The sequence below is a fragment of the Euprymna scolopes genome, chromosome 3 (assembly GCF_053919585.1).
Source record: "Euprymna scolopes isolate OS-2025 chromosome 3, ASM5391958v1, whole genome shotgun sequence".
Classification (NCBI taxonomy): Eukaryota; Metazoa; Mollusca; class Cephalopoda; order Sepiida; family Sepiolidae; genus Euprymna; species Euprymna scolopes.
In genome coordinates, this window is record NC_136484.1 from 146329812 (window position 1) to 146347145 (window position 17334).

General features: G+C 31.2%; 1 protein-coding gene across 1 annotated transcript in view; it reads left to right on the plus strand.

Annotated features, from left to right (window-relative positions):
• LOC145259709 (meiotic recombination protein SPO11-like) overlaps positions 1–17334 on the plus strand; it is a 1082117-nt gene that overhangs the window by 230569 nt on the left and 834214 nt on the right. Inside the window, exon 6 of the mRNA XM_080117391.1 lies at positions 3083–3166. Within this exon, the coding sequence (XP_079973517.1) occupies positions 3083–3166 (84 nt within the window). The remainder of the gene's footprint in view (positions 1–3082; positions 3167–17334) is intronic.

Consider the following 17334-nt stretch of genomic DNA (forward strand, 5'->3'; position numbering starts at 1 on the left):
AAAGTTTGAAAAGACATTTTTCACTTAACAATGAGCTTTGGAAGATTGTTAGTGTAAAAAAAATAACAATCGTTAAAAGATAAGCCTTTTATTATTTCTAGTCGCCACTTGGAAAGAATCACCTACAAATGTGATTGTTTCACTCACAATGCAAAATGCTGATAGATATTCATAAAGAGGCTTCATCAGTGTATTAATATATATATATATATATATATATATATAAAGTCCACGTGTGCTTCTAGAATAGTGATTTCAAGGTTATGAGGGTTTTTTGAAGCATGAAAACGATGGGTTTTTTTATTATTCAATATTTTATTTCAAGTGGTCCTCCGCTCTTGCTCACAAAAAAGTATCACTTGAAAATGAAAATGCTGAAAAAAAAAAAAAATGGAATTTTATATTTTGAACGACATTCATTCCTTGCAACAATGTTTGAAAGAGTTCACGTGAATTATTTTTGCCATTTGTGGAAGAAGAATGTTGTATTTTTTTATTTTTAAAAATTTTGGCAACGTATTAACATTTTATATATATATATATATATATATATATATATATATATCGTTTTTTGTGACATTTGTACAATCGAAACACAAATATTAGATTATTCATTTGAAATGAATATATCAAAAACATTTTTGCACAATATTTCATGCTGTTACTGAATACAAGCAAAACAGAACTCTGAAAATAGACTATATATCTAAATTGGATTCATTGTATTGTGTGTAAGAAGAGAAAAACGAAAATATGTCTCATCCTCTGGAGAGAAGTTATAATTGACAAAATCTCATGCTGAATGGCATAAAGAAGCCAGTATACATGTCACTCAAGAATGAAACTATTAATAAATAAGCATTGTGAATGAAAGTCTTAGCACTGCATCTATAAGAGATAGTGAAGTCAAGTTATTTAGTTTTCTTCTATTAATTATATTCCATGATATTTGAAGTCATGAATTCAGTTTCTCAGTTTACAACCGAAATGATTCTGTGAAACATTACAAAGATCAGAAGAGTATATTGTTTTATATTCAGTAAATTATTAAACAAAAAAAAATTCCAACTTGAATGAGAATTTTTTAAACCAAACAATTGGCGATTTTCTTTTGTTTTATACTACTTAAAATTGATTTCAATTTTTTTTTTTCCATCCATGTTATTTTTTTGTAGAGTTTTTTGTTAATGTTTGTGTACATACTAACCATCATATTGCTTGGCCAATTTTAACCCAGTTTGGTCAAAATTACAATAATACTCTAACTTATTTACTTTTGAGATGTCTGCGTCAAATGTCAAAATCACAAAAACTGTGAAAGTAACACTTTTGGCGATAACTTCAGTTCTATTTATCACAGAGACCTGCTACTGTTTCCATATTGTAACCCCATTTATTATACCATCTTAACCCCTGGTATTAATCTTGAAAAGTTTTAATTTTTCCAAGTTTTGTGTATGAATTTGATGCTCTTTGATAACAGTAATCACCATGCAAAATTTCAGCATGATCAGTTAAATAGTTTTGGCGTTATTAATGTTTTGATGATATGATTTTTGGAATGTTCCATACAATATGGAAAGTAGGGTGTCAATAGGACTTTGGCCTATCCATACATTGTCAGGTGGATGTATAAAATCTCACAACTAATTTATATTCTATTTTCTTACATAATTACTCTGACTATATAATTTATCTATTCATTTTAACAATACATAAACTTTAAATGTTCGACTAGAGTTTCTTAGTATCATGAAACATTTTGTAGTTTATTGAGTTTCTCATTTAGCAAAGATTTATTTAGTACTTCTGCATTTAAAATCCCATTTTTTCATGAATCTCAATCTGCAACACATGGCGGACAACGAAAACTGACCTGGAAAATGCTGAGTGAGCTTATTCACTGAGTGGCAAAAAGAGCGGCAAATGAGCAGATGACACCACATTGGAAGAAAAAAAGAATGAGAAATTCTCATGCAATAGTGTCTCACTGGTACAAATATGTCACCCATTAAAATGCTCTTAAGTATATGTCACATCGATGTCAATTGTTTAAAACTGCTTAAGATCTGGAGAGGATCAGTTGATAACAACCTAATCCTAGCAGCTGACATAAGTGTAATGGTAGCAGACTGAAGTTGAAGTCATCCATAAAACATTTAACTTCAGGAAAAAATTTAAATAACATAAGTACAGCTCTAAAAACCATAAACCTACTTGAAAATGTTCTATCCATGCATAATATTTAATATATTTATATATATTGTTTCTATTTCAATATATGTATCAATAAACCGTACATAAGACTAAGGGAGGTAATTCAGTATATGATCAGATTGTGCTGACTAGATAAAAGTCAGAATTCTTTGTGGTCACTTGAGGTCAAGTTGCAATAAATGACCGATAGAATAAAGTTAACTTTTATGATTTTGATGTAAATAGGTCGTTGTTTAAAGGGAAGTAGATTTTATTGCTATATAAAATATTTTTTTACTGTTTGATTTATTGATGCTAGTCCATACCCCTATTAAGAAAAAAAACAAAACTAAACCATCATGATGTAAGGCAATGAATTACTGGACCACCTCTTGCCTAGCTGCAGCACAATGACAGCTTCATGATTAGATAGATCTGCAATGTGAAATCTGACCAACCCCATAGGATTCACAAAAAGTGGTACATTTGCCCAGAACAAGGATGAATTATGTTGGTATGCTCATGTAGAACGTTTATCCTTCTGGATACACTGTTGCAGAAACCTTTTTCTTTGGAGTTGCAGGAAGGTAGGATAGTCAAAGAAAACTTGAAAAAAATGATTAGTTAAGGCTGTACAGATTATAATTTTGAGGCAGTTGACATACTGAGCTATTAGAGCGTGAGCTTGCATAATATCAGAAAGTGTTTGACTCTTGAATAAGGAAAAATATTTAATGAATAGAAGCAGCACAATACTTTTAATTTTATTTGAGACAATTGAATATTTAACTATTATATGGTAAGGTTACCATTATAGATGTTTACATATTTTTTGCTGCAAGAACTTAGTACTAAATACAAAGTAAATAAATTTTTTTCTTTTCAGCTGGCAACATCAAAAGGGTGTGTAGCAGGGGATATACAGTTTAACGATTCAGATGGAAATTTTTATGAATGCAGAAATACAAGTGTAAGTGAAAAATTTTTATCCATTTTTTATGTGTGTGTTTGGTCTGTAAAGGATAGAGTTGAAATAAATTTATGAGATATGGCTTATTGAACAATTTTTTTTTATTTATATATATATTAGACCTCGCGTGAAAGAGCAGGACACAAAATGTTTTAAATAATAATAATAGAATAACAATAACAAAGACTTTCGCTAGCGAGGACTACTATTGACCGTAACCAGTTATACAGTCCTTTTGAAATTTTCATCTCTATTTTTGTCGTAATGTACTGAATATTTGTTAATGAAACCTATATGAAATATGTTCCTTATTAAATTTTAAAGATTCTCTATTCTGAAAGAAGTTTAAAAAAATTTAACCTAAAAAAATTATTTTAAAGTTTTTGTTAAAAAAAAAATTCAGATTTTCTCATTATTCAGACCTGTACTGCAAAGAGGGGATTGCAAAAAATGAGTTGTGGTGTGAGGAAAAATACAAACTGAAAAAGAGAGAATATTCAGACCTGTAATAATAAAAAGAGGGAGTTGCAAAAATGGGCTGTGGTGTGAGGAGAAATACAACCTGACATAGAGAGAAGGAGAGTTTTAAAATATAATCTTAAGAGATAGATACAAGTTAGAAAAGCATTTCATCCAAGGCATGAAAATTGTTAAACAAAAGATTTTTACTATAGGCTTTAAAAATAAAGATACAAGATTCAATTTGAAATTTAATTATCTTCAAAGTGCACTTTTATAAATTTTTACAAAGTAAGGTATAAAAATCTAATTAAAATTGAATCAAAAAAATTACCTTGGATGTATTTTATGTGATGTACATTTTGTTGCAATTTGAAAACATTATCTTTCATCTAGCAATTAATGATATAGATATAAAATTTTAAATGATTTTTTTTACAAGTGCAACAGAATGTACATTACATAAATCCAAGGTAATTTTTTTGATTCAATTTAAATTAAATTTTTATACCTTACTTTGTAAAATTTATAAAAGTGCACTTTAAAGATAAATAAATTTCAAATTGAATCTTGTACCTTTATTTTTAAAGCCTATAGTAAAAGCATTTTGTTTAACAATTTTCATGTCTTGGATGAAATGCTTTTCTAACTTATATATACGAGAGAGAGAGAGAGAGAGAGAGAGTAATAAGAGGTTTCTTCCTTATTCCTATTTCTGTAACCCTTATTGACTGGATAATGTAAATTTACTCTTTATTGTAACTTAATATATATATCAGACAAATTGAAATCATAAAATATAGAAATTACATTATTTATTAATTATTCATTATTTCATCAAAAGTTTAAACAAGGGATATTAAAAAAATATATTTCTTTCCTTATTTCATGGAGTTTTAAAAACTAGGCTGTTCTCATCAGAGGAAATATCAAAATAAAAGTAAATAATTACTAGTTTGAATGCATTTTTTATATCCCTTGTGTGAACTTTTTATGGCCATAATGTGATTTTTGTTTTTCATCATTTCAATTGATCTAATACTTATGCTCTATTTATAAAATAAAACTTTTTTTTCATGATAGGATCTATTATAAAAAAAGGCCTTGTAATCAGTCTTTGCATAGAAATAGAAAAAAAAGATTTTTCTTTGATAAGAAAAGTAAATTGTAAACTTTGTATGTATAGATAATTTGATATGCTGAATTAAGGAGGAAAAGTGATTTAGATATTTCAGAAACAAGAAAAGGTTTTAAGCTTTTAACAAAAGGACATATTTTGGGTTGATGCATATGCTCGATTAAAACTCTTATATACATAAAATCTGCTACATGCACAGCAAGTATAAACTAATAAGTCTCTAAATAATAACAGAAAAGTTTACATAAGCTTGCATGAGAACATAATATGCAGATAAAAGGTATGTGCTTATGTGTCTAGCTGAAACTCCAAAACTAGAATATTTACACAGGAAAAAATAAATAGATAAAAAATAAAATGATAACAAAACAACAAAAAAGAAAACATTCATTCAGCTTCTTCAAAGAAGTCTTTTGCCAAAGAAAAATATTTCTGTAAACTTTATATAAGCGAAGATATTTGATAAAAAAAAAAATAGTATGGAAATAACATTAGAAAGAAACAAAATAAGTAATAAGTCATTTCAACGCTCCAAATCTTTTTTTTTTTCTGCCAGGGAGATGAAAAAATATTTTAGATATCTTATCCTGAATTTGTAAATTGCTTCATCAGCAATATACAAACTGCAGATACGAACTAAACTAATAAAATATAATTCACATATGTTCATTTAAATAAATTGTTGCAAAAATGAAAAAAAAAAAAAAAAAACGATTGCAAAGAATTTATCCTAAATTAGCTAGTATGACTGAAGCAGAACTTACTCTAGCTTCCTCTTAATATCAAATTCAAATGATCTGCAGTCATTTGTATATTCCTGTCAAAGGAGATGACTATTAATATTTTGCAGTTCTTGCTGGGAGGAGTCGCTATCCTTTTATGTACAGTGCTTGGTATTCCCAAATATTAAACCATCTGGTACTGACCAGGTTCAACGTTGCTTAACACTGGTGATATAATAAGAACCAGTGTGTCAAACTGATTATGTCAGGCAATGAATGAGGATATCCATGTAGTCTCTAAACTTCATATTAATATTTTTAATGTAAATGTAAAATATTTTTTTGTATTCCTTTTTTTTTTTTTTGAATAATTTAAATCTATTTAATAGATATTTAATAAAAAAAAATCTAACAACTTTTTTATATTTACAAAATTGTATCTTTTTAATGATATATTTTTACTATAAACTGAAGAAAACCTTTTGTCTATCAATAAATTATATATGTTTTTGTGTTCCTTTATATCATAGGTGCTAACCGGCTATCTTACTTTATCCTGTTTTGGACAACAGCCACACAAAATGTTCACTTATTTTGATGTTATTTCAATGGAAGGTCATTGAGTTCCAATCTCTTCTTTATATGACATTCACAGCAAGAATTCGTCTAGCTACCATAAATGGAAAAAGATTTTTTCTTCTTCTTCCATCTCTATGTTGTCAGATAGAATTTCTATGGACAGAGCTTCTTTCCTATCTATGGAACACCTTATCACAGGACTATTTCCCTGCAGATCCTAACATAGTCTTCAAATCCAATGTCAACAAATACTTGTCATAAGCCACTTAAGTAATCAAATTTAGTTCATACCATTAATTACTTTTTGGTTCCCCAACAAAAGAGGGATTGGACCTAGTAATTCACTCCCATTCGTCTGTTTGTTTGTTCACATTTTTCTCAATGAACACGCCTTGGACTGTGTTGAAATTTTACACAAACATTAGTTATGATGAAAGTAAATTTTTGCCAGAATGGATTTTTCGGGATAACTCTGGTTTTTCCTCTAGGGAAGGTAAGGGTAAAATTGTCCCCAAATCATTCGTCCGTCGGTTTGTTTGCATGTTTCTCAATAACCACTCCTTGAATTTTCAAAAAAAATTTTGCACATGGTGAAAGTAAATTTTTTTCAATTGTGGAGGAGGCCCTGGTTTTTTTTTTTTTTTTTTACATGGAGGTCACCTTATCAAGGCCCAAAAGCCACTCGGGGATAAGGGTTATTGCGTGTACAATAATCAATGAGATAGTATCGTGGTAATCATTAGTATTGGATATTTGATAGGGTGTCTTACTTAAGAGAGCTGTTTGTCAGGAATTTGTTTATGTTGGACTTGAAGACATCCAAGTTGTAGTCAGGTGGGAAACAGGCAAACGGAAGAGAGTTCCATAGTCATGCACTTCTAAAAAAGAAGCTCTGCTCATGGAATCTACGTTTGGATTTAGGCACCGATAAAGAGTGGGGAAAATTAATGACAGTAATTTCAGCTAGACGGGTGTCTTTCGTGAAAGATTGACAGGGGGGGGCAGAGATTGGAGCTCATACAAGCTCTTGCCATGGAAATAACGATAAAACAGACAGGCTCGCAACGTCTCTTCTGTGGGAGAGAGGCTGCATGGAAGAGAAAAGGGCATCCTCCACTAAGTCACAAAGTCTATTTTGACAGATCAAGGCAGCATTGGCTACTTTTAGCAGCTCCTGCCCAGATGTGGCAGCAGTACTCCATCCTGCATGCTTGGCTTGTTCATTATTTTTCATATTTTTGCTTACAAGCATTCCATTTCATTAATCCTTATCTTCAAATGGCTCTTTGCCTTAATGAGTGATGACTCTATAGTTAAAAAAAAAATAATTTTATTTTAGTCTTTTCACTCTTTGCACATTTTTTCACAGCCCTTTTCCTGTTTTACTACCTAAAATATTTATAAATGATTGTTTAATTTAAATCTGTTTTATATTTTATACCAATACTCCCATTGTCACTGCTGATTTAGTATTATAATACTGGACTAGTGTTTAGAAGAGATGGAGAAATATTATAGGCTATTGAAGCCACTTGTAGCTACAAAAGCTTCCTTTTCATACATTGAAATGATTATTATTTACATGAAGGGATTATTATTATCTTTTGGTCTTTATAAGTGGTAACCCAATAGTAAAAAAAAAGGCCATAAACATCAAATTGATAAGCATCTTGGATTGCTATATTCTAATACAGAAGCAAACAAAATGGATAGATTCTTAGAGTTCATTGCTATTAGATTATCCACTTAAAAAATGTATTTAATGAAACATCTCTTTGACTTTTTTTTGTATATTTTAAATTCTAAAAAGCACAAACACTTTCTTCTGAAATAGATGAAAGTTTTTTTTTTTTCAAGTTCGTAGTTTTATACAATGTAGGGTAACGAAACCATTGAGACCAGAAAATAATTACTTCTATTTATATCTATGAATATAAGTCTGATTACATAGGAATACACTTTAATTAGTTTTACGTTTAACTTTTTTTTTTATGAAAAAAAATTAAAAATAAATAAACTACAGCACAAAAGCAGCAGAAGATCATTAAAATGTTATTTGTTCTCAGGATGAAATGCCTTTCTCCTTAGACACATACATACTTGTTTATTATTACTTTTATTTGTTTCATGGTTTATCAAGCCTTTGTATCTTTCCTGCAATGACCAACAATATAATTCCATAATAATTGTCATAAATTTGATAATTATTTTTGCTCTATTTTATAGTTAAATGATGCTTATCATTGATATGGCACATCAAAGGAGGATCTGGCACAAACAAAAATGAGAATTCAAATAACAAAACTCCTGGGCTGCGCCAGATTGCCGAAGTGAACCCTTATCCTTTAGTGAATCTTGGCCTTGATAAGTTGTGATCAAATAATATTAAAAATATAAAGATACTTTTGTACATTTTTTGTACTTTTTGCTAAGATATATTAGTCATTAAAGCTTTCCTAAAGAAAGCTAAATGTTATCCGTGTCTTCCTTTAACACATACAACAGGTAGAGTTTAACCACTTTAGCAGCTTGGTAATGAGGGTATCATTTAATAATACTTTTCCTTTTAGTTGAGTTGGTTTAAAGAAAACAAAACTATTGTTAAACTAAATGAAAGTTGGTCTTTGAAAGTTACCCTTTTATGAAACCTTACAGTTTAATGGCTTCTTCATGATTTTGACAGAGTATTGATTGAAAACATTTGATGATGGGTTCAAAACTGTGCAGGTGGTTTGGACATTTTCCCATTCTCTTCTTCCTACGACTTTGTCTTTTGCTCTCATAGAACTTGTATCAAAGTATTTATACAACTGTTATTTGCTGTGGTCTCATATCTTCTTATACAAAAAGTAAAGTGAGATTTTCTATTTGACTAATATAGCTATATAAACAAAAGATACATAAAATTCTTTTTTCTTGTCCATTTCCAAATTACTTGATTTATGTTTCTGAATTTTGGAGATGCAGATTAATAATTTGTATTATTTGAATCATTGAGACTACTGTTCTCATCTTGCGTGTTATTTTCACAATGTTTTGGCTGATGTAACCTCCAACTTTGTTTTGCCACTCTGTCGGTAGGGCATTAGAATACACCGACTGCCCCTCCCCCCTACAGAGAGTAAAAGTCTCTCAATAGGACCACCTGTTGACTGTGGGTGGCAACCTGTAATGCCTAAGGACGGTGGTTGAGCAGATCATGTTCACGGTCCTATTAGGACATAAGATGCAACACGCCACTTTGGCCCTTACTTGGGCGAAGACAGGCAGTTGGATAGGCCCGATCCAATCAATCGGTTGGTCATGGCTAGCACTACATCAGATAAATGCAACAAGAAAATACGCTCACGCTCCCCACATTAGGCAATACATTGATTTTGTAAGTGGTGGCTGGAGGATCAATCAACGTGCTGAAGAATGGATAAAACACGGCTCAAAAACTAACATCTTTTTAGAAATGAGGCCATTAGAAAAGACAAAGGAAACACGGGTGCTTGAGTCCATCAGCAAGAAGAGTATACTTCTCTTGTATCCTTGTTGTGTTGGGACGAACCCTTCCTACATAGGGCTCCGAGGCAGGTGGAAAGCAGGAGAAATGAAAAATCCAAAATGTGTAAATGGCAAATAAAAAGTCTCAAAACAGAAACCATTATGAAGTTTCAGATAAATCGAGTTCAGATTCAGAAACAGAATCACAAAACCAAAATCTGGTTCCAAATTTTTTTTATTTTATAATTATTGAAGCAACTGAAGGAGAACCTATAACAAAGGTGTGTCCGTTCAAAATAAAGAAAATTTTTTCAAGTATCAAACCAAAAATGGTCAAAACACTAAATAACAGCACATTACTAGTGGAAATAGAAAGCCAAAAAACATTATAGAAATCTTCAAATGGAGATTTTAACAACCAAAAAGTAAAAATCTACTCCACACAAAGTAGACTAGTAAAGAAGTGATCAAGAGTTCAGAACTATCCTGTGTGCCTTGGAAGAAATCAAAATTAACCTAAGAAATCAAAATGTTATCAATGTAAAAAGAATCCAAATTAAAAAACATGGTGAAACTATCAATACAAACTCCTACATCCTAACTTTTAATACAAGAAAACAAAACCCATGCAGATTGCCAAATTGTACGAACTGCCAAAAAGCCATAGTGCAAATTCAAAAAAAATGCGACAAATGAAAAAAAGATAAAGAAATTAATAAAGTAAAATAAAATATACCAAAAAACATAATCTTCCAAAAAGCTTGTAACCTAGCCAAAGATACAAGATACTAATGGAAGAGTTTAAAAAAAACTATAAAACAAATCAAGATCAAAAATAAAGATTACAAAACTGAACAAAACTCCCAAACCAAAATTCAACTCAAAAGACCCCAAAACCCCAAAGTGCTACAACACTCACAGGAACAAACCCTCTCACCAAAAAAAAAAAAAAAGAGAGACCAAAAAGTGTCCATGAAGGAAAAAGAAACAAACCACCAACCAACAAAGAAGTTAAAACCAAAATAAACAGACCATGTTCAACATCCAGACCAAGAGATTCAATCCAAAATAGATTTGAGGAAATGGACATGGAAAATCAATCAGACACCAACGACTAACAAAAGTTAAAAACAAATACATAAAATCTAAGCATAACCCAAAAAATCATCCAATGGAACTGCCGGAGATTAAAACCTAACATAAATGACATATTACTTCTTATAACAAACCATCAACCGGCCATCGTATGTCTCCAAGAAACCTTTTTAAAAGCTAAAGATAAAATAAATATAAAAAACTACAAACAATACAATCATATCCACAACACCCAACAGAGAGCTTATAGAGGAGTATCTATACTTATTAGAAATAATATCCCACAAAGCAAAATAGATCTAAACACTAATATTCAAGCCATTGCTGCAGCAGCCACACTATACAGAACTATAAATATCTGCAATATCTACATCCCACCCCAGGATCCAATAAACGAAGCAGAGCTGAACAAGATAATAAATCGGTTACCTAAACCTTTTTACTCTTAGGTGATTTTAATAGTCACATCTATTCAAAAAATAAAAAAAAAATAAAATATTAATAAAATGCAATTAAACCCTTTGGTCTCTCCATGGAAGAAACAATAAAACCACTTACAGACAGCTCAATAGATCAAACCAGCATCCACAAGGAAAATTTCACAGAACTCCCACCCTGGCTGTTAAATCAATCTAAAGTTATACTAGATCTGACAATATATTCTAAATCCAATGCTCACCCCTCAGACTATAGAGAAAAACTAAACAACATTCTGGATTTTTATCCAAATTGGACACACATGCACACAGATGGTTCCAAAGGTCAAAACAAAGTGGGGTGTGCCGCTATTTCAGAAAACATTATTCAGCAGAAAAGATTACCAAATATCTCCTCTATAGTACAGAAATTACCAAAGATTACTAAATATCTCCTCTATAGTATAGAAATTCATAATATTTCTAGACTCATTATCAGTACTAGAATCATTAAAAAAATTAAACAATTCCTTACTAATCAGACTGTTACAAAAGATCCATTCTATCATGCAACACAAAACCTTTTTCTTCTGTTGAATTCCTAGTCACTATGGTTTCCATGGAAATAAAAAAGCTGACATGGTGGTCAAAAATTCCTTAAAACTCCAAACAAGCGACATAAAGGTCCCATATGCAGACTACAATAAACAATTTTATCACAAAAAAATGGCAAGAAAACTGGAACAATTGCCAAAACAACAAACTCTTTCGAGTTATGCCTATACTTAAAAAAAAAAAAAACAAACAAAAAAACCTACTAAATCCCAGAAAATCATGTAAAGAAGTAGTAGTCTTATCATGTATCTGGATAGGACACACATACATAACTCACTCCTTCATACTAAAAAGTGAAGAACCCCCCCCATCTATACCATGTCACAAACCTTATACAGTGAAACACTTTTTACTTGACTGCCATGACCTCACATTCATTCGTCAACACTACTACAAGGCTACAAACTTAAAAGAACTCTTTGAAAAAGAAAACCCTAAAATCATTCTAAATTTCTTAAAAAGAGCAAATCTTTACCATAAAATATAAATCCCATTCAATAGCAAACTATACCAAAACATTACCTGAATATACCCAGCAAAAATCGAATAAAAGTATCAAAAATTTAAATCTTATATACAACATTAAATGACCCAAAGAAGATTGATATGCTGGTTAAACAAACAAACAACTTTGTTTTGGTATGTCTTGCCAAAATCCAGAATTTTTCAGTAAACTTCACTTCTGGCATTCTTCTTGAGGTTGAAAGTTCAATCCTTAAAATGCAATTGCAAACTACTAAGGACATCTACCTGGTCATGGCTGACAGAGTATGAGGATTAAATAAAGGGGTTTATTTGAAATTCCATGCAGATTCCTGAGTTTGACAGAAAGATTCACAAATTCGACAAGATACATCTGAAGATGCTCAGAGATTACATAAGCCGAGACATGAAAATGACATTCAAGATGAGAACAGTACTCTGAATAATACAAATAATTCCAAATTGATCTGTCGTAAAAATAAAATAATAAATTTTGTTATTTAGTCCAGATCAATACTTTTGTTATTTATTTATTTATTTTTAATCTTATGAGAAAAGTGGTATACATTCTTAACCTGTACTACCCTTGCCCTCCATCACACTGTGGTCATTTATTTAGTACGATACATAAGTTTCACTTCACAGCTTGATAAGGGTATTGATACTCATGATTCGCTACATATGTTGCAATTTCAATTTTATTTATAAATAATATTTTGCTAATATCTTTCCTCTGAAAATAAAACATTCTTTGAAACTATGTGAAATAAGGAATTTTGCAAATGTTCACTGTGTTTCCTTATCAAACAAATATTTTTAAATCCTAATTTACAGATTTATATATATATATAATGTGTGTGTGTGTTTCCAAATTATTTTTGGTTACAGTGGGCTTTGAAATTAATTATGGACCACGTATCTTTACTTTAAAATGCTAACTAAATGAATGTTTCAGTATACACCTGAAATATCAAAATTTAAATAACTATATAGATTTGTCAAAGACTTACCACCAGGTTTTCACTGACTGTAATCAGATACTCCTAAGTAATACCAGATTGGGTACTCTAGATTTATACATTGTTCTATTTTTGTAGCAGTGTCTGTCTTGCTCATTAGTAAGTATTGTATTGATTGGCTGCAATATTCATCAGTCAGTTTTTGAATTGGAAACCTAAAATAAATAGAAATTGTGCTTGAAAGAAAAAAATATGATTACATTTTATGTAGGCTTGAAAATTTATATATGAATTTGTATTTCTTCGAACTTGATTAAATAGTTTTTTAAATACTCCACAGATACAGTTGGTAACCAAATGGAATCTGGTTATAATTTTAAGTTCAGAGCCTGCTGGGAGTTACTTTTGGTGCCAAAAGAGCCTCATTGTTGTTTTTGGAATGAGTGTCAAAAGCAATGTGGTTCTTCTGGCACTAAAAGAAGGCCTCCCAGCAAGCTTTAAACTTGCCTGGAAAGGGGTCAAGTGAAGGTTGGCAAGACACAGGACAACCTGCATAAGTGAGGCTATGCACAGAATGCTCTGTGGCACTGACATGCAGACTATCGCAGACTATAAGTGAAGCATGCTCTGATGTGAACCCGAGGCGTCGACATTCATTACCTGACGTTGGACCTTGAGATGGAGTAAAATGTTATGGTGATGATGATAATTTAAAATTAATTATGTAAGACCGTGTGCAACTTTCTCATTGACTATTATTAACCCCCAATATTTGTGCCATGGTTTTCATCTTTTTCTTGTTCTCATTCTTGCCATGTCATCCCAATGATTGTCAAGGGTGCATGCGCTGGTTTACAAGAATACAAAAGCAATGCAATTTTACAAGAAAGAACACAAACTCTGATATATTATGTATCAATTAAGTGTGTGATACTGTCAGTGTGGAAAGGGATCCCTAAATGTTTTATGTTTATACCCGTCTGTTGAGGCATAATTGTTGTTTGATTGATCGGTGTATCTCTTTGTTTGCTTAGCTCTATCTGCTCTGATCTGCTCATCATGTAAACTGCAGAAAACTGTTGCAAACCGTGAGTGCTAAATATGTTGACTTATGACCAAAAATCCTGTATGTAATCTTTCGTCTTAGTCAACACCTTCCCCCGTCTCTTGATCCATAGAAACTGACCACATTCACACTCACCCTCTTAACCACACCCAGCTGACCACTCATTTCCCAAGTATTGGATAATATTTTAAATAATTATCATTTTAAAATTCTATCTGTCATTTAGCCAATAAGTAAAAAGATTCCTTGTGATAATAGAAACAAAGACTCCCCAGCTGAAAAGCGAATGAGATGTTTTGTTGCCCATCAACCGGAGGAAAAAAGAAAAGAAGGCTTCTATTCACAATGGTAAATTTTTATAGTTTAGGATGATTTGCACGTGTGACTGATTCTTACATGTGGAAACTGACGAACTTAAAAAGGACAAAGTGAAAGGTGAGAGAGTTGAGAGAAAGGGTTAATGCTAGAAATCTATCAAGAGTCATTTCATTCTTTGTTTAAAGTTTGGATTGTTATTGTGACCTTTTTTTTTTACACTTAGTTCATTTGTCTTGTTTGATAAGAATAGTTTCTACCTTCTATCTTTATAGTGTATTAGACAATAAGATTTGTTTTCACATTAAAATCTCCTCATATAGGTATTGTTAGGGAGCAAAGAAAAAATTCTAAAGGCAACCAATTAGAAAGGCGTACCTGTTAGAATATAAACTATTTTGGCATCTATGGACGTCTGCTGTGAAGAGTTGTGATTTGCCTGCTAGTCTAGTGGGTTGGTGATATTTACATTAAGGGGCACAAGTTCAATAAGTTAATCAAATCATATTCTGTGGAAATGCTTGTAAAACAAGCATAAAGATGTGGCTTTATAGTGATGCAACAGGGGCTGGAGGTTGGCAGATGATGCAGGACTTATTGGGTTGGGAATTCTTTTTTGCACATTCAAGAATGAGAGGATAGTGGATAGTGCACCAGCCTAGATGTGACTACACTATGCCATGTACAAGCATATGATGGCTTTATAGAGATATAAGATATTGGTAGGTGTGGTTTACTAGCCTGATGCAGGGAGCCTACCTTCTACAGGAGAGAGTTGGTAGTATCTTTTATTTACTTATTCCACTTCATGTTGCCTGAGAATATCAAGCCGAGAGGTTTAAATGTTGAACTTTTGGGAAGGTTGTTATCAGACATGACTATCGGTAGTTGAAAACGTTTGTCATAATTATTCAAGGAAAGGAGCTTTGTCTTGGTAGCATTAAATATGACCTATTTTTGGGCCTATTTTGTTACAAACTAAAAGTAATTGCTTTAAAATTTCAGCCATTATCTTGTATGTATTGTATTTGCCTTGCTGTGTGGAATAATGTGGCGCCATTAGCATATACATCTATCCATCTCAAATGTGATTGCATCAGGAAAGTCGTTTATGAAGGTCAGGTATAATATAGTTTCTAGTATCAATCCCTCAAGTACATCTGCATTAATTGGTTGTACAGCCATCGAGAATGATCTGGGTCTTTTAGCTTAAAAGGTCTTATTATTTTAAATATTTGTTAACTAATACTGTACAAGATGATTTTACTGAGAAGATATTCATGCCAGCTTTTGTCAAGTCTTGGAGATATCTAGTGCTACTGCCCTAGCTTCATCTGCCTTAAGCCATGTGTTCAGAGAAGATCATTACTGCATTAGCAGATGTATAGGCTAACTTCATATTATTAGTACAAGAGAACTCTAGCATTTTCAAGGTGGTGAACTATCACTAGATTGATTGATAATTAAAATATTTTAGCTAAGAGCCAAAGGAGACTTATGGGACGATAATTTTGCAGGTCTGTTCTTTTGTCAAGGTTTTAAAAACTAGTACCATAGAAGCAATTTTCCAGCTATCAGGAAAGAAAACATTTTCTGCTTCCACTAGTAATAATTTATATATATTCTTTATGTTCTGGTTTTAGTGAACTAGGTGTGTTTATCATAATTCAGTAGTTTTCATATTTTTATTATATTTCATTTTATTTATGAATTAATGAAATCTAAAAATATTTACTTCAAAAAATATCTGATGAAAAATGGTCAGAACATATTTTTTTTTTACTTCAAGTCTGAATCGGACAATGTTTCCAAACTTTGATTCCCAAGACAAATTTCCTTTGACTTTTTGATTTCAACCATGATTTCACAGTTCCAGAGATGAATTAACAATTGATACAAAGAAATAAGCAAAGTTCAAATTCTTTTTAAAACTATACATTTACTTTGCATACACAAGGTTGAAAATTTAGGAATCTCTTTCTTATCAGTTATATTTAAACTGAACTTTCTAGTCATTAAAACTACAAATAGATTTTACTTAATGCATTAAAATATAATTTTATTCAGTTTGTGTCATGAAAATATTGGAAATTAATAAGCTTAGTATCCCCAATTTTTTCAGGTAATGCCAGGACACAGGTCCTACTTTTAAATAATAAAATGCACTTGATTATTAAGTTTATATTAAAATAGACAATCAGTATGTATGTATTTATATATATATATCACTTTGTGTGTATGAGTGCAAGTTCACTCTCTATGGATTCAGAAATGGCTAAGGTGGGTTTTTTTTTTTGTTTTTTTTTAGATTTTACACAAATCTATTTTAGGTGTCTGGTACTGTTCTTAGATAGCTTCTATATCAGAATGCCTCTGATAAATATCAAAAATCGATAATCGAAAAAATCTAATTAAAGAAGGAACAGTCCAATTTTGACCAAAGTTAACACCCTTAATACAGCCAAATATCACAAGTGCATTTAAAAAATTTTCACCACACAAGCATAAGGACCTAACATATAAAATCAGCAGTAGGTTCTTTGATAAAACAGAAGCATGTTTGAAATGAATGTTTCTGTTTAGAGCACAATTAAACCATGATATTTTCCATTTTAAACTTTCATTCAAGCCATTATATAAAAAATAATTTTATCAAATCGACCATAGGTTCTCTCTAGTGTTATTTAGACTAGACTATAGTGTGGGCTAATTTACAGTGGGGAGGTATGTGAAGCTTTCTCCCGGTTCATCGTGGTGAGTTTCTGACTAGAGCATTGATTTGATTGAAAAATGGTTGATTTCATTGATTTCAATAACAATAAAAGTATTGGA